Source organism: Leuresthes tenuis, unplaced genomic scaffold (genome assembly GCF_036924035.1).
Source record: "Leuresthes tenuis unplaced genomic scaffold, fLeuTen1.0.hap1 SCAF_5, whole genome shotgun sequence".
NCBI classification, from domain to species: domain Eukaryota; kingdom Metazoa; phylum Chordata; class Actinopteri; order Atheriniformes; family Atherinopsidae; genus Leuresthes; species Leuresthes tenuis.
Window position 1 is genome coordinate 10,048,429 of NW_027325359.1, and position 19,018 is coordinate 10,067,446.

The window sequence follows — 19,018 nt, forward strand, 5'->3', positions numbered from 1 at the left end:
TGAACATGCAATGGCCTCACTACCCCATTGTACATGAGCACTGAGTGACACGTCATTCCCTCAAAGGGCCTGCTAGTGTTGTGAATCAGTGTCCTTGAGCTGCTCAGCCACAGACCGACAAAGAACAAGCTTTAACATTCTACTTGACCGTCTCCCATCTCTGTCATATTAGACACAGATGCCACACTGTAGTGAATACAGGAAATCAGTTCTGAGCTACCGTCTGACCATCACGGTCATATTCGGGGCGTGATTTTTCTGTGGAGGGATTCAGACATAATTTCGGCATCTCAGCAGGTGTCTTTGAAGTGACCTGCATGCAGGGACCATCTCACAGTGCACCAAGGAGGGGAAGGCTGCTGGGATGGGCTTTAGCATGGCTGCCTGTATAACTGCCTGGCTTTGATGTCGTAAACAGAGCAGGGCTGGCTGGAAAGCAGGCAGGCAGGGAGGCAGGCAGGCGCAGTGAATGGGATCAGTGGCACTGCAGTGGTCAAGCTCAAGTGCTCCAGCAGCTGCCTGTTTCACACCGAGAGGCAGTTAACACCACAGCTCATGTCAATAGATATTGACTGCCAGGTTGGGAGTGCCTGTAAGTGCAGGTCTTTTTGTTTGATTGTGTCCCCCTGTATTAATTCAGTTTAAATAATCCTCAATGTCTATAGTACAGTTTGGGGGCCCCATGACCAGTCCCTCAAAGGGACCAATATTGGTTGATGATTCGGTGACTTCATTGTGTATTTGAGTTCTGTTGTCATTGTATTTGTTCTTTTTTAAAGCAGCCCATCTTTGTGTGGGGAACACCACGTGTACAAAGTGATGTCTGTCCTTACACAAGAACTACAAGGCCTGCCTCAGCTGGTCCAGAGACAAACCCTTTTTACTGTTGAGTGCACTGAACATCCAGAGGCTTGTGCAATGGTGGAGTGAAAGAGTGTTAGCTGGTGAGACTGTGTGCACTCAGGGCCTTCCTGCAGCAGAAAGGGCTTTAGTAAAGCTAAAGCATGCTTGTGTGAATGCATGCGCTGCCTAGCCTAGCACCCCTGTCTATACTCCCACGGCTTTCACCTGATGTGGCACAGCCTCTGTCAGGCCTGAGCAAGCGCCCAGCCAGCTCCACTTCTTCAGGAGAGATGAAGGCATCTCATAGCTATGCTGTGGGGGTGGGGGAAGCTAGCAGCAGTCTAAGCCTGGAGCTATCAGAGGCTGGAGCTCACAGCCAAAAGCCTGTGGGTTGGACAGGGTGGGTGGAAGCTTGGGTTAACTTGGTAAGACAACCATAGCCACAGCCTTACACTGCCACCCAATGGCTGGGGCCTAGCACTACAACCTTTAGTTCACTATAACTACAGCTAGTCATAATTACAGCACGCTTCAGTTGTTGTGAGTGCATGTCAGAACAAATTATGTAAGTAATGAGGCTGAAAATGCTAAAGGAGTTGAAACACACTGCACTGCTAATGCTCATGCAGGGAGAACACAAAAACAAACAATGGAGTGCAGTCATACAGAGATAGACCTAAATGAAATAACGAGCAACTGTGCACAGTAAGAAAAAGATTAATTATAAATTAACCCTCTCTGTTAGGTTGTCAAAGCCCGCCTCCTGCCTGGATTTCCCTCTAATCCGGGCCGACGAGGTGCAGTGCCCTCTATTGTATGTGAGAATCACAAATCACAGGAGGTGTTGTCTGGAGGAGAATTAATTGCGCATGTTTCACCACTCCCTTTTGTTCATTTTACTAAAATCTAGGCTAATTCCAAGTAAACATGGCCGGTCTTGTTGACTCCAGCAGCGTAAGGAGAACAGACTGAGATCCCTGAATGAACAGAGTGTGGCTCTGGGGTTGGTGGATTAGAGTCTCTGTGTTAAGGGCCTCTTCCGGGCATGCCTTAGGGACAAGGACATTATCCACATGACACATTACAGGCTTGCAGGCAGCTGATTAAAATGGGCATGGATCTCTGGATTGAACCCCAACAAAAGTACTTTTGATGTGATCAAACTAGAATAAAGAGGTGGTTGTTAAGGTGTACAAAAGGTATTTTAAGCCTTTAGTCTTAAGAGGAGACCTGAGGCATTATAGTAACCAGTTAGGCCTGTTAAAGAGGAAAGCTGATGAAACAGTCTGACAATGTGCCACCACATTTAAGGTGTTATCATCTTTATTGCACACTGTTAGGACAATTTGTAATATTTCTCCCTTTATTAGGCTGGAATTTCATTGTAACAGCACCTATTGCTCTGATTGGATGGATGTGGGGTTGGTTGTAAAAAAAAAAAAAAAAAAAAAAGAATAAAAATGACATCATGACAAAATATCCTGCAGGGATCTTCCCTCAATTTAAATCAGATAGTGGCGTTTGTCTGGCGCTGTAGTGTGCTGTTGGAATGGCGGGACTGTGATGTTAGAGATGTGGGGGAGGGCTATGAGATAGAGATCTCTGGAGGTTGGAGGGAGTGGAGGTGGAGAGGGATGTAGCATCAGTGGCTTCAGTGATAAAGCTGAGAGCAGTGGGACGAGCTGGGAGTTCTGGGTCTCTGATGTCTGTGTGTTCTGTCTGCTGTGTTGTGTTGCCCTGTGGTCCGCTCCTGAAGAGAGGGCCAACGATGGATGAGGCTCGTCCTCTCGGTGCTTTTGTCCTCCATGGCGGCTGAATCACAGGCCTGTCAACAGCACAACACCACAGCCAAACTGCAACTGAGCCTTTTTTCTGTATTGCACACAGAGCTACACACACATAGTCGCTGCTGTTGCTCCATCTAGCACAGCAGGCATGTTATGATACTTTGTGGCTGCAGTGGATTTGCTCCTGGGGGTTTTATGGTTTTGAAATTTAAGAGCCTGCATGAAGCCAAGTTTTCCAACAGGGAATAGACCAACTCTTGTGGTTAAATGAACCTTTGTCATTGTACAAGCTTTATATTAATACTACTGTAGAAAATTACGGTTTGTGGGTAGCATCTTATGCAGGCTGTGTTGTGGATGCAAATTGACACCATGTTTACATTGGCTGTTTGTGAGGATTTAAAATGAGATCCTTTCCTTCACAAACACACAGACACACACACACAACTGTAGATATTCAGCTAATGCTCTGTGGAAGTGAGAATTCAAAAGCCACCGGATGAGATGTTTTTAGAAGCACAGTGCTCTTTCATGTACCAACATGGATCCATGGTTAGTGTGTTGTACAGTGAGTTGTGACAGCAAAATGTTGATTTTTCTTATTTATTTATTTATTTCATGTCCTTTTCTTCTCCGCAGCTCAAATCGAAATAATTCCCTGCAAGATCTGTGGAGACAAATCATCAGGCATCCATTACGGCGTGATAACATGTGAAGGCTGTAAGGTAAGCATCAAAAGACTAAACCTGTTAGTGTGATGGGAGGTGGTGTGTGCATGCGTGTGACAGTGTGCGTGTGAGAGCTGAGAGGGAGAAGACAGGGAAAACTGAGGAGTTGAAGAAAGTTGTTTGCTAGGAAAAACATCAAATGTTGCTGAAGTTTGCGATGATCCGGAGTGTAGACACTGAGCTCAATCGTTAAAGTGGTCAAGCACCACAGATAATATCACAGAAAACCACAATTAGTAGGACAAAGCCATTCCTATGTTTTGCTCTGCCTTTTCCCTCCTAGGGACATATCTTTTTGCTGTTTTTTTTTTTCTTGCTTCTGCTGCAGCCGGCTCTTCTTGAAATAAGATGATCAAAAGGAGAGTGCTTTGAATTCTAGCAGATTGTTGGCTGTTTGCTACAGTGCGTTGCTTCTATTGAAGCCACCTTTTGTACTGTTTCAAATACAACAGCCATTCACAGTGAAGGGGAATTTTGTGCTTAGAATCTATTCTTGTCCCCATGCTTGTCACCAGGCACATCATTAGCATTCCTCAGCCAGCCTGCACCTTTGCTGTTTGCTCCTGCATGTGCATGTGCATGTGTGTGTGTATGTGTGTGTGTGTGTGAGGGACAGAAAGAGGTTCCTTTCAGTCGTTCTTCCCGGCGCTCTTCCCTCTCACGGAGGGGCTGGAAGGGACAAAACAGTAAAGAGTAAACTGCTGAAATCCTTCTTTAATGATTGCTAATTAGTCCAGGCAGAGAGGCCTTTAATGATATGTGCAAGTACAAAAGTTTGGATCATAAATCATAGCATTATTAAAGAGTCTTGCTTGTCACTGGCAGTTTTACTCTGTTTCCATAATGGCTTCCATTATAAAGCAACTTGGCAGCTGTCAGCTGTTTTCTTGTAATTAAACAGCCAATGAGCAGCTAATTAAGACATATGTGTATGGAGCAGTAGAGTGGGGCATGTTAATGATGTGCTGGAATCAATTCATTAAGTCAAAGGATGAGGAATCCAGTCGGTGTGCTTTCGCAATCCTTTAGCACTGCATATGCCGGTGCTGCATTAATCAACACTAATAACTCCGCTGAAGAAAAATACCATCCACTGTTATCAGGCCTGAACAAATGCACCACCCTTTTGCTGTGTGCACTGGTGAAATACAGCGCTCTTTAAATGCCAGATAGTACAACATAACAACCTGGAAAATACCACCCCAATTGTATTGTTATTTATCAACGTGCAGCAGTGAAATATCACGAGGAATACGCTAAATCACTATCAGTCCATGATAAATCACTGTCAGTACTACAATATGATTAAGACATGAATTCATTCTTGATAGAACATGTTTCCACTCAGAGTTTTACACAACAACATGAGATGTTTCTATGCCCTTTACCTGTGCAGGGCTTCTTCAGGAGGAGTCAGCAGAGCAATGCAGCCTACTCCTGCCCCCGTCAGAAAAACTGCTTGATCGACCGCACCAGCCGCAACCGCTGCCAGCACTGCAGGCTGCAGAAGTGCCTGGCAGTGGGAATGTCACGAGATGGTAAGTGCTCTATGGAAGAGAATCTACAGGTGGGTGGCGTGGTGAACAGGGAGAGGTGAAGAACCCAGGTTCAGGGCACAGTGTGGATAAGACTCTGCTCTGCTGAAGTGCCTTCAGATCCATGCTTTATACATGCTGCTGTTTACGCTGCTCAAGCTATGAATACAAATTAAATTTCATATTGTCCTTACTATGGAAAGATTAAATAGCAGCTAAATCACATTTACCAGACAGTTTTTTTGTTTTTTTTTTAATCTTTTTGCTGCGTCTGAAATCTTGGTGGAGAGACAAAAAGAATAGATGCCAAAAGATAATGATGAGACAACACCATTTTATCTCAAAGAGACAGAACATTTTCCGAAGAAATTCCTGACATGAACGAATGCGAACATGTTGGTCTACGTTCACTGTCTGCCAGTGGTGGGTGAGTGATTGCTGTAAAATAAACTTGATTTAATGAAATAGGAGGTTGTTAGAGGGTATTGTTATTGCTGCTGCTGAGAACAGGAGAACACAGGTGGAGATGTGTGAAGGAGCACTCCTGCTTTGCCAGGTGGGTCCAGACTAGACTGAACTTCAGAGATTCTTTCAGAAGAGAGTAGAGCTGGGATCTTTTTTTACAGTAAAAAACATAGAGGAATAACACAGATGTGAAGTGAAGTGAAAACCTGAACATACACTCATAGAGGCTGGCACATCTTCATACTCCCATTCATGCATATACATGAATATGTAGCGCCGAAGTATGTTAGCACTGGGTGTGTGTCCAGGCAGTACACATAATCACACACACACACACACACACACACTCAGGACAGACGAAGGTGACTCTTACCTTCACTGAACACACCAGAGCCCATCTGCCCGCACTCTCCTCTGTGTCGCTCCACTCACTTTCTACTCTGCACAGACTTACACACACAAACACTCTGCGACCGCCTGACTTACTGCCAGGTCCCCAGAACACCAGCCAAGGAGTCTCATTCTCAGCACCACTGTTTAGTCTGGAAACCTTGTAACAGGAGGCAGCATCTTATCCTGTCTCATGTTTGAGTGGCTGATAAGCTGCTTGTTACATCCCACGTTTGTCTCTATATTTGTAAAACTGTTAATTTTTGTAATAATTACTGATCCCTCCTGAATTATGGAGATTTTCTTTCTTTTTTTTTTTTGTTTGTCAGTGTAATGTGAGACTATATCCCTCTTTGGTACCATACTATACAAGTCTACTGGAGTATGATGATTATAGCCTCTGGTCTGATTGTAACATAGATTATAGTGTGTCACTGTGACTGAGGAAGGCACAAATGACTTTAATGTGATACTTAGGGTTCCTGCACAGCATGGCAGAGTATTGAAGTATTTGATAAATTCAGATTAAGTAGAGTAAGTATGAAAATTGTTTGTGAAATTGTCTAGTTTGTGAAATGTAATATGGAGGATCTCTGAAAATGAATCATCCAAACAAGCTGAGGGTTCTTTATGGCAGCCAGTGCATAAAATCGAATGTATTATCAGCAAAAGCGAGGCAATAAAGATGGCAGTGTGACTGAATGCATACTTCAATGCATGGAGATACCACTAAACTTTTTTATGCAAAAAGTTCAAAAACTGCAGCATTACAAAGATTCAGTGCATTACAAATAAACAAATGCATTTTGTTTCTAAATTATGAGGAGGAATTATCATAAAAGTTAAAAAAGCAAATTTGTATGGCTGTATTCATTTTTGGCTTCATGGACATGGCATAATAAAAACTGCACAAATTCTATGAAAATTAGATGATTGTCAGTTTAATACAAACAATAGAAAGAAACCGAAAGGGGGAATGATGAGTTTAGGTGCTTCAGGTTAGTTTCCTTCCTCCTTGGGCAAGAATTTTGTTGCTCTACCTCATTTCTCACTGTTTCAGCTTTGTGGCTGGACAGAATTGTTTATTGAATTTGTTTGGGTTTGGTGTTAATAGATAACAATGAGCTAAGGTACCTCTAGCCTTAATCTTATGCTACCTGTTTGAGAAAATAGGATAGGATTCTTTGTCAAAGTGTAACATCTGGATTTAAAGACTATTTATTAATAGCTATCTTGTTATTTGCACCAAGCTGTTAAATACGGTCTGAGAATGTGCAGAGAAGACTGAAAATCTGTGCTGAGAAAAGTTGAATTTCGAAATGTAGAACAAGAAAGAAGAACATCGAGTATACGGTGTGTGAATGATGGTTAAATGACATGTCTAAAAGTTCTCACTCGTTCAGTCATTTTCTGTTTTCTAAAGAAATGTCTCAGACTGACATCAAGATCGGGTACTTTTCTAAAAGATTTTAGTCAGTTGTATGAGATAAACTCTATTTGTGATCATTGCAGTTCCTCTGGTATTTTCTTGAATATCCTTAAATATTATGTAAGTGACCTTCCCATCTTTTAGAATGTGACAACATCTAAGAAAACTTTTTTTTAAAGAATTAAACGTATCACACAGTAAAAGGATGTGGCACAGAATAGATGGAAATATGTGTGTAAAAAAAATGATGTTACGTAGTGAGCAGTTTTGAATGATTTATTTCACTTTTTCATGCAAAATAGCATCTCACACTTGTTTTGTCTTGCTAAAAACAGCGGTGAAGTTTGGCCGCATGTCAAAGAAGCAGCGAGACAGCCTGTACGCTGAAGTCCAGAAGCACCGGCTGCAGCAGCAGCAGCGTGACCACCAACAGCAGCCCGGAGAGGCAGAGCCGCTCACACCAAGCTACGGCCTCTCAGCCAATGGCCTCACAGAGCTCCACGATGACCTCAGTGGCTACATGGATGGTCACACCCCTGATGGCAGCAAACCAGACTCGGCGGTCAGCAGCTTTTACCTGGACATCCAGCCATCTCCTGACCAGTCAGGCTTGGACATCAACGGCATCAAGCCGGAGCCCATCTGCGACTTTGCCCCCGGCTCTGGCTTCTTCCCTTACTGCTCCTTCACCAACGGAGAGACCTCCCCAACCGTGTCTATGGCTGAACTAGGTAGGTAGAAGCAGGAGAGAAAGGGAGAGGCAAAACGGAGAGACAGAAAAATGGAGGAGGGGGGAGAACAACTCAACCGTGGGGCAAACGACACAAAGGTTGCTTAAAATAGCAGGAGGTTGGAGACTCATCTCCAACACTCATTAAAAGAGCCTCTTTTTTTGTAATTAGTTTCCATTAATTAGGGCCAATCAGGATCCAGCAGGGCAGGTGTCTGGGGAAATCATTTTTTTAGGCTCCCCTGTGCCTAGGAACTCCTTTTAACAGATGTGTTTTCAAAACCATTTAAATTCTTATACTCAATATTTCTCTCAGAGAAAATGTGACCTTTGTTTCAGTGAGTAAAATGGTGCCCCTCCCCCTTTCCGTGCATTTGTGTCATAACTAGAATGGCTTTGCCTCAACCTTAAGCTACGAGCTTCCTGCAGGCAGTAAAAGGAAATGTCAACAAGCCTTTTCCCAGTCAAAAAAAGCCCACTCGTATCCGCATCTCCTCCTTTATTTAAGCTCAGTAAATAAATCTTGTTTTCCTGTGACATATCTCATCAGTGAGGTCTTCACACATGCAGGTCTCATCTGTGATCTTCTGGGTTTGTGATGATGGTTGTATTTCAGAGCACCTGGCCCAGAACATCTCAAAGTCACACATGGAGACATGTCAGTACCTGAGAGAGGAGCTGCAGCAGATGACCTGGCAGGCTTTCCTGCAAGAGGAGGTGGAGAGCTACCAGAGCAAGGTAGTTTGACCACAGCTGGACCCATCTAGGCCTCCACAGCAGTCATCAGAAACCCCTCTTTTAAACAAAGCAGATAACCCATTCTCTGTCCTATCTGTTTTCAGCCCCGGGAAGTCATGTGGCAGCTGTGTGCTATCAAAATAACAGAGGCCATTCAGTATGTGGTGGAGTTTGCCAAGCGCATCGACGGCTTCATGGAGCTGTGTCAGAACGATCAGATAGTGCTGCTGAAAGCAGGTATGACAGCCTGTCAACATGGCCTGCTGCCGTCAAACTCACCCACCACCACCACCACCACCTCTCCCTGGCATTGTCACAAGGGTGTAGCTGACCTGACTGCACAAAGCTCTCTTCTTCACAGACAGTGTCACAGACAGGAGACCCCACCCTGCCTGTTTCCCCTCTCTGTCTCTCTGTGTTTTTCTCTGTTCATACATACATGCATAGCAGGGACGGACACAGCATTAGATAAGTCATGTGTTCCTGAGCTCTGATAATACATATCATGTCGCCTGCCATTTCACTCTCTTCCCACACACCAGAGATGTCTCTTCAGACTCCCCTCTTGAAGATGTACTTACAGAATAGTACATATTACACTGCTATGGATTTTTTCACACTGTCACCTATATTTATGCGCAAATATAGATACATGCTTCACATGCAGCAAACAAACGCCTATCCTCGGTCTTTCCATGGATATTTTTTCTACATTAGCACAACCTATATGAATAATAAAATAGAGACTGAGATCTCTTGTCAGAAATTACATTTTAAAACAGCCGCATCTCCCTTAGAGGCAGTAATGGCTTGTGTTACATATTCTTGATCCTCTTATCCACTCCCACAGAGTGATACAAATTGTAGCATATCATAAATACCTATCCTGCTAAATAAAGGTTGAATGAAAAAGCACTGTCACCACTGAATGAAGCAGTTTTTATCTGGCATGTCACTGAAAAAGAATAGCCTTCTATCGATGATATTTTCATCTGCAGTGGCAATTTTTTTTTCTCTTCTGACAGGAGGCATCTTTATTTCAAAGGGCTTGTGTTACTCACATCGTGGAAGATTAGCACAAAGCACAATCACGTGTTTTTGCACCCCTGACTGATATGTAACTGTAAGGAAAAATAGAAACAAAGCTCAGATTCAGTATCGTGTTCCTCTTTGTCTCCACAGGCTCTCTGGAAGTTGTGTTTGTCAGAATGTGCCGTGCCTTTGACTCGCAAAACAACACAGTCTATTTTGATGGAAAATATGCTGGACCTGATGTGTTCAAGTCATTAGGTAAGTGGAGAGGGTGAAAGCAAGTGTGCATGGGTGCACATGTGTGTTTGTGTGTGCTTCTTTACAGTGTCTCACCCATTTCCTTGTTGTATCAGCCAAAATTAGAGTCGGTTGTTCTGTAGTGCACAATGCTGAAGGCCCAGAAGCAAACACTGAGCACTCATCCCTTCCTCACCTGGCATTTCTGTCTCTACAGTGGTTATTTATGGCAGAACAGAGATCTTCGTGAGGCTCTGCTGCATATGCCTTCTGTAACTGGAATAAATAAAGCAAGACGGAGTGTCTTTGGGGAGAGTGCTATCAAAACTATCATTGATAGTTTGACATAAAACATCTCTAGCGAAAGCAAGTAGCAATCATGTTTGACTGCCATGATATTAAGATTTTCCACCGTGGATTTTCTTCTTTCAAACTAGCTTTTGACAAATAAAAATGCAGATATGTCCCGCAGTGGCTGTAAAATGCAGGATCCCTACAACTCTGTTTGTGTCTGTTTGAGTGAGCATGTGTATCTGTCCCTGTGTCCTGTGAGTTCTGTTTGAGGGGTCTCCGGCGGGAAGAGAGAGTGATGGGCTTTCCGAGCCACGGCGGCATTCGCCTGTCTCTCTCTGTCCCTGATAATTGATTTAACTAAAAGCCTCAATAGTGACCTCATTTTGGCTTGCATAACACCACCCAACTGCCAAAAGTGACTCGTCTGGGAGGCAAAACTCAGTAAAAGCATTGCCTGTTCTCCTTAAGACGCTCCCATGTGCTGTCAGCATGCCGCTCCTTTTCATCCCTTCCCCTTCCTCTCCCCTCCCTGTGTGCCTCTCTCCCAATAAAGATCAAGAGTGAATGTTGTTCTTTGGTCTTCCTCTTCCTAAGCCCCTCTCTCCGTCCTTTGCTGTGGCAGGCTGTGACGACTTGATCAGCTCCGTCTTCGAGTTTGGGAAAAACTTGTGTTCTATGCACCTGTCTGAGGATGAGATCGCCCTGTTCTCTGCCTTTGTGTTGATGTCTGCTGGTAGGTGTCAGTCACAGCAGAAAGGAAAAAACACACTATCACTCACCACTACATTAAACACTGCTGCTCCTCCTGTTTTTTCTACGTTTTATAGCTCATATCACTGGTTAAAAGGTGTTTTACAGTAAATAAAGTTGTGACAATTGTGCCTTTCAGACCGGTCCTGGCTTCAGGAGAAGGTGAAGGTGGAGAAACTCCAGCAGAAAATCCAGCTGGCTCTCCAACATGTCTTGCAGAAGAACCACAGAGAGGATGGTATACTTACAAAGGTATAGTGCAGTGCATTACACACTCCATTTATTATCCCTGAAAGTGGCTGTCTGCTCAGCTTGCTCTACACTTATAGCAGTATAATCTCCTACTGTTTAGAATCCTTATCCACAGACCATAAACCACTTCTAGTATATTAGATCAAATGAAAACAGAGTTCAGGGGAAACATTCATAAAGCAACATGAAATACCTTTTTATCAGTAGAGAAGTAGCAATTTATCAACTCCACCGGCTCCTTAATACAAAGTGTCAGGTTTTCTTTGTGCCTGAGCGCTTGTCTCAATATTTACAAGTCTGTTTGCCCCTGTGTGGGATGGAAAACACTGTAGGGAGGAATGTTTTTCACTACCATTGCTCCATGTCCTTGCTTCCCTGTGAATCTAAACAGCCTGTCTCCTCTCTCTCCACAGTTGATATGCAAAGTGTCGACACTGCGAGCGCTGTGCAGTAGGCATACAGAGAAGCTCACAGCTTTCAAAGCAATATACCCAGACATTGTGCGTGCCCACTTCCCCCCCTTATACAAGGAGCTGTTCGGATCAGACTTTGAGCAGTCCATGCCCGTTGACGGGTAGCAGCCCTGCCAGGTGCCAGTGTGCCCACCGTAGGGGAATGTGGAGGAGGAATCTGAGACACTTTACTGGTGCCCTGCACAAACCAGAGCGGACAGATGGCACGCTGTTCAACGTCTTTTACATTGGAGGGGAGGGCATTGGGGAGTTGATTGTCAAGGTTTACTTTACTGAATTTAGTTCTCTTTGGAAGACAAGTGGGACCCAACACCTTACGGAACATGAAGAGGAAATAGAAACAAATAACTTCTGTTTGGCTGAACTTGACCCTCTTATGCGCTTTTCTAAAATTGAGCTCTCTATTTACTAATTTACTTTCACAAAAAAATAGAATTATTTAGTAGATGACCACATCAGTATTATTTTCCAGGTTGCACTCCCTAAGCAGTTTTAGTATTTTCATCGTCAGATGTGTCATCTTTATACTCTGTCATCCACAAATTGAAATAAAATGACTGGAAAAAATGCGCACACTTTGGTCAAGTTCAGCCGTTTCTCTCTTTGTGTTCAGTCATATCTCTTGGACGCAGTGTTTGGAAAAAAAAACTCACAGTGACTTTGAGGGAGGTCCCAGTGGCATGGTGATGCAATCGACGTCTCTCTACGGACAATCGTTTAAAAGAAAAGAAAAAAAAGAAAACTAGAATTCTGGTAATTCTAATGAAAACACAATGATTTTAGTTGTCAAAGACTCCATCCACCATAGTGAAATCATGTAAGGCCATCTGCTATTAATCCTTCTCTGGACAGGTGCCCTGGAGAAGCACAGGGCACCAACACAATGAAAAGGGTCCATTCCACCTGTTTTATAATGTACTACAGGGTATATGGTCATAAGTACTTACTATACAGAAAAAAGTAATGTTTATAGAATCTATTTTAAATAACATGTATATTAGTAGTTAGACCATTCTTAATTGTTGAATTGATAAGGCACTTTTATTTACACCTTTCTTTAATTTAAGACTTGTATATTTACCTAGTGATGTGTTGCATGTGCACAAGAAATACAAGTTGAATCATGGTCACAGAGGTTAGTCCTGGGAGCTGCAGATGATACTGGCCTGGAAGCGTGCGGGAAGTTTGTCAGGATGGCTGGCGTGGCTGCTGGATGCTGATCAAAAAGGCACAGATGAGAAGGCAGGTTAAAGACACTCTTTCACCCCCCCCGCACAACTGCCAGTGCACTGCCTGTCAAACACAGCTTTGATACTCCCGGTGAGCAGGCACACACAAATTAACACTCCGATTGGCCCTGAATTTTATAGCATCATCTTAAACTACCAGGAAATCGAATTGTTCTGTGGACTAGATGGTTGCAACTTCCTTTTATTTCAATACTTCATAGTCACTTCTAAACATTTGATTCTCGTTTTGCTGTGGTAACGTTGCATATTATGTAGAGAAGGCTACAAGAAAAAATGAGGCAATTATTGAAAGATCAACCCCGAATCGCCATGTGGCCGAACTGGAAAGAGCTAACTTGGACTGTAATCCAATTGTTCCACCTAGTGGAAGATAAAGATACAACAATCAAGCTTGACAAGGGCCCAGGGTCTACCCTAAAAGCACATTTATGAACCTCTGTCGAAATGTTTGGAGTGTTTGCTGTTAAGAGTGACTTTCTGCCTTCTTACCACAGCCTCAGCCCAGCAAAGCCTTTACAGGACATGTAAGAAACAGCAAAGGGAAAGTGAATATTCAAAGCCTTGTCTGGTAGTAAAGCTTCTATTTTTGTAACTTGTTTTGTTTAATAAACTTGTGAAAGAGAACGAGGGAGAGAAAAAGATGTCAGGTAGCACTTAACTATATCCCTGCAATAATTAGATTAGGTGTTCTTTGTATAATTAGGAGAGAAACATAAAAACGATAGGACAAGTGCTATTTTCAGAATGCTTTGTTGTTGTGCTTCTGTTTTGTTCAGTGTCTTTCTCGTCAGTGTGGTAGTAAAGTGGTTGGAAAAAAAAAAAAAGAAAAAATCCCTGGATGTGCCAAACGGTAGTCGTTGCTTTCCGCTTTCCAGTCTACTCGTCTGTAATGTAGAATGGATTCCTAAGACATTCCAGCAATTTCAGTAGCGGCTTCTAGAAATATCTTCTTTTTTTTTAACAAAAAAAGAGCAAAAAAAGAAAAAGAAGAAAAAAAAATCGAATCCCTTTAGAAAAACCCAACAAGGCATGTCAACACATCTGTCAACAACTGTAAGATCAAATCCAGTTTTGTCTTGTTTTTTGTTTGCACACCATCATTCCTCTGCCGTGCAATTTGTACAAGGTGTTACTGCCTCGTGCTGTCACCCCTCAGGGAAGAGTGTCTTTTGTGCTTTCTGTTGAAGAGGACGTTAGTTTGCATTCATCAGGTTTCAGTTTAGTTGAGTTTGGTTGACTTTTTTTTTGTTTTTGTTTGTTTGTTTGTTTCAGGGATGTTCCATGAGAAGTGGTTGAAATTAAGATTTAGAAAATTCATCACCAAGTTGTTTGGAATTTCACACTTTTTGAATTTCTGATGTCCAGACGGGCATAAAGGGTGGGGGGGGGCCTCCAGACAAGGTATTTAAAATGATAATTTGTGAAAACGGCAACAACAACAAAACAAGCATCGCTTTTACAAATTGCAGCTTTTCAACGCACAACATTTTCCTGTCACACACGCATAAAAAAGATTTTTAAAAAAACAACTTTTGGTTTCAGATGGTGTCATCAGGGTCTTTAAATTGATTACCCTTTTTTTGTTAGAAAACCAAATATTCTTATGCAATACTAAATCTGTTGTGTTTGGGTTATGGTAGATATGCTGTACCTGAGTAATAATCTCTGTTATGATCCAATGCTGTTTGGATATGCACAAGCCCTCTACGACTAGTAAACCTCAGTCTCGGAGCAAAAGAAACCAAGTCTGGATCACTGCTAGACAATCCAGGTTTAGAGGCCCCAGTGGGCCCCGGCAAGAGCAACAAAATGAGGATGAGGTGTGAACGCTCAGGGAGGTAACAGGTAGGCCGAAGACGCAGCTCGCGTTCCTGCAGAGCATTTGATTAGCTCTGTTTGTGAAGATCTTTAAACTCTAGTGAAACTTTTTCGCATAGCACACTGAACACGTAGTTCCTGTTCAAGAAATAACGAAGAATTGGCTGATTTCCTATTAACGGTTTCTGAAAATTTTGTTGGTTTCTTGTAAGGTTGTCTTTTTGTTCGTTTGTTGTTTTTTTAGCACGGTGTGATTTTTCTTGATCGTCAAATGAACAACTTGGTATAATATCAGTTATGAACAGCTAAGGTCTGCCACCAAAAGGATACTTTACTTATCAAGTGAAAATGGGCTCAGTTATTTCACTCAAGTCTAGCTAGTTCAGCGGCTTGTCATGTGTTCTAAAATATATAACAAGCAATATGCCTTTTGTTACAACTACGGGTCTCTACACTGCAGTCATCGGCCTTTTGAATTGACTATTCACACAACCTGTAATGTTTACTCTCAGTTTATAAGAAGTAATAAAGCCCCATCAGTCTATATTCCTTTTCTCATGCACTGGTGTGGTTGCGATAGAGAGAGGAGAACAGAAATCAGTTCTTGTGTCCTTGTACTTGTGAACTACGCCTTCACACAGGCCTGAAAAGTGATGTCCTATATATTCTCATCTGAGATCTCCCAGTTTAAGTCAAGGATTTCCGTGTGTGCTGTTCAATCAGTGTATAGTTTACGGTAAAATGTGCTTGTCCTTCTGTCTCTGCTCTGTTGTCTGTTTGTAAAAAGCAATAGTGTGTGTGTGTGTGTGTGTGTGTGTGTGTGTGTGTGTGCGCGCGCGTGTGTGCGTGCTTGTTCTCAGTGTGTGAATATAATAAACCCCAGACAAGGCTTTAATAATTACAGAGGAACAGGGTTATGTGGACAAGGAGGGTTTTGATTTTATTTTGGACTCTTTTAAGAAGAAAAAGAACAAAAAAAAAAAAAAGTTTTGGTAATGCCGAGCTTGATCCATCCGTAAAAGTGTAGGTTTTAAAAAAGCATGACGTAATGCCTTCAACTTCAATTCACCAGTCTGCAGAACTCTCCGAGGCAGCACTGACCTTCTTCAGAGCCAAAATCTGCTTGGCGATCAGTCGGACTACAGCCTGAAAAAAAACAAAAACAATTGACTTTAAACTATAGAATTGAGGACTCTTGACCGTAAATTGCAAAGATCGGTGTTATGTCACGCTTAAAAGTTGCCAGTGTTTCTTTTTTACCCAGAATTATGAGTCAGTTGTTGCATTCTAACGAAACTCATTTTCCAAAGCACAGGTGATAAGAATTTATGATTAAAATTACGTTTAAGAATATAGTTTTAAAAAGAAAAAAAAATGAAAAGCAACTTTTAGCCATAATCGAATGTCAAGCAATAATATATGTCAGTGTATTATTTCTCATTCTTTTGTGCATAATAGTCTTTGAACATTTGCATGTAAATACACCTCTTATTTATCACTATTTGGTTTTATTTTGTGTTGATTCTGTGGATGTTTTTATGTCTCATCTGTATATTTGACCAGTTCTGTTCCCAGGTGGAGAACGTAGAACTTGACATGGCCTGTATTCTGTATATCTTATTTTCTCACTCTCTCCCTCATTCTCGGCTGTTTATTCAGCGTATTTAATATTATTATTGATCACATGTATAAAGGTAGCTTTGTAACTTCTGTCTGTATAGGTAAGAGGAAAATACTGCTACTAAGGCCTACCCAGTGAAAATATTTATCTGTTTATCGGTTACATCATATTGTACGATAAAACTGTTTCTACTTTGCTTCCCTCCTTTAGGATTAGTTTGATAGAGATAGGGTGTGCTGACATTTATTTTGTGTTGCCCTAATGTGTGGTGCTAGGTAAGTTAATTTTGTGAACCAAGTATTGATTCCTAAGCTTGGCTGCCCTATTAGTTCATTCATTTCATTGCCTATAAACGTATTATTGATATTAGGACTCAATTAATGATAATGATAATTAAAATTATAGTGGTTAAAGTTACCCAGCCAGTACCTGTATCAGTGTGCTAGCCCTGGGATAAGGCACTTATTTCCTTCTGACTTATAGCAAATCTAGAATCTGCTAATTAACAGGCTATTTAAGGTTGCTTCTCCGGTTTGTGGAAAATTTCTGATATTCAAAGTAAAACAGGAGTATTGTGTTTTTTGTTTTTTTTTCTTTATCTGATAGTAAAAACCACTCACTGATAGTTTTGTCAGATTTTAAGATAGTAACTATTTACCTCCTGTGTCCGCATTGTCCTTCACCTGATGCAGCGGCAGATTTCATTAAAATAAGGCCTCGGTATGCTTCTGTTATTCCCCATTTTAGACTCCCCAGAAACAGCGAGTTCTTCAGACCAGTGGCATAAATTCTTTGCACCACATGAAGTGTTAAAAATGCGCATGAAAGGATTGCTGTTTGAAGACAAAAGTTGACCTTCTCTCTCTCTAGTCTGTAGCAAATATCAGTAAGAATATGCTGGCAATAATACACAACGTATCACACTGAGTGCCTCTTGGTGTAACAAGATGCATACATGGTTTTGATTGTCTTTTTTTTCCAGACGTGTACTGAAGTTACAATGTATTTTGTACATGAGGATGAATTCTCAGCCTCACATGCTTAAAAATGTTTTCTGGATTTATTTTTTTTTCTTTTTCTTCATGTGTTGTTTTTTTTCACATGGGTCGGTGGGCTATTTTGAAGGGTCTCGGTGTATAGATGGTGCGTTTAGAGTGTACATGTCACCCCTCACCTTGTTTCAGAAGCTGGGAGGTTTGTTTCATGTTGATCTCAAATGGTCAATAAATGCTTGCGGATAATATTACAGAACTGTTCACTTGCACATGTTTTATTTCCGATAAAGCAAAAAAAAAAAAAAAAACTAATGGAAAATCCACATTTCTTCATTTTCTGTTTGTGGTATCCATTTTTTTTTATTTCACTGCAAACAGAAGATTTACTAATGCATTGTATATTAAGTATTTGTATGTGTTTGTAAAACAGACGTGAAACACATCTGGATTTCTTTAATGTTCTTTGTTTAATGTGCCCTCAGTCTGCAGGGGTAACTCCACATATGAAGGGTGGGTGGAGCAGGGGTGGATTCTTTTTCCATGCAAACCAAGTGAAAATTCTGGAAACTAGCCCCAACTAGTGTGTGGTTGTCACAAATTTCTAAGTCACATGTTTGCTACTGATGTTAAATGGGAACCGATGATCATGTACCTTTTTATCCAGCTCTTTTGAACTTCTCTTTAGCGGGTAGTCGATTCACAAACGTAGTTTTGCTCCTTCTTGTCTGATTCTTAAAGATGAAAATAAGTATTTTGATTCATTTTGTAAATACAGCTGTAAAGAAAAATAAGAAATTTAATGTTGTCTTTTAAATACTTTTCATTCTAATATGAATGTTGTTATATTGTACTTAGAAACTGTACCTTTAATATTACCTTTATTAAAAGTGCATTGGACACATCGATTTTAGATGTGCTTTATGTGCTGTTATCCCATAATAAAATTTACGGCTTGTAATGGGCTTTTTTCCCCTGATTGTTCATCTGTCTCACTTGTCTGCTCTATCTGTCCAACTTGCTTCTTAGCAGATTAAAGGCAAACATTTCATGAGGCTTAAGTGCCCTAATTAGTGTTATAATATCCAGCGATGTTCTCTTTATCCACTAGAAACAAAAAATATTTGCAAACGGATTATATTGTTAGATTATGTTGATGCAAAGGTTTGAATATGTGCATTCATAAAGCATAATTATAATGACTTATAACTTGTATTACCAACAGTGTACAAAGATTGCTGCCTGTCTGAGCTGCATAACCATTAAATTGTGTCTGATTATTTTTTGTGGTTTGTTAGGCACATGTTGGGCCACTGAAGACGATCTGGATGGGGTTGGAAATACTAAGAATCTCTCTGAATCTCTCTCTTTAACGAATGACTCAACTTCCCTGCGAGGAATATTAATGTTTCAGCTCATTTTCCATGAAATACATTAGAGACTTTGATGAAGCATATTGAAGTGCAGATTAATGAAGATAAATCTTCTCGAAATAGGTGTGAAGACGATGCAAAACAAAGGACACTACTTTCCAAGCAAGTCTTGGAAAAAGAATCCAGCTGGTTGTATCCAGATGCTTCTCAGGTTTTACATTTCCGTTACAGTTTTATGGTTAGAATGCATATTGCGGTAAATGATCAAGGAAGATGTAGAA

General features: G+C 41.4%; 1 protein-coding gene across 2 annotated transcripts in view; it reads left to right on the forward strand.

The window, feature by feature from the left end:
- Positions 1-14,447, forward strand: part of roraa (RAR-related orphan receptor A, paralog a) — a 181,274-nt gene extending 166,827 nt beyond the window's left edge. For both annotated transcript variants that reach the window (XM_072385866.1, XM_072385867.1), the window contains 9 exons: positions 3,270-3,355; positions 4,755-4,896; positions 7,513-7,908; positions 8,524-8,645; positions 8,750-8,882; positions 9,828-9,935; positions 10,831-10,941; positions 11,098-11,210; positions 11,624-14,447. In XM_072385866.1, the coding sequence (XP_072241967.1) occupies positions 3,270-3,355; positions 4,755-4,896; positions 7,513-7,908; positions 8,524-8,645; positions 8,750-8,882; positions 9,828-9,935; positions 10,831-10,941; positions 11,098-11,210; positions 11,624-11,788 (1,376 nt within the window). In that variant the 3' untranslated portion in view covers positions 11,789-14,447. The remainder of the gene's footprint in view (positions 1-3,269; positions 3,356-4,754; positions 4,897-7,512; positions 7,909-8,523; positions 8,646-8,749; positions 8,883-9,827; positions 9,936-10,830; positions 10,942-11,097; positions 11,211-11,623) is intronic.
- Positions 14,448-19,018: the final 4,571 nt, after the last annotated feature.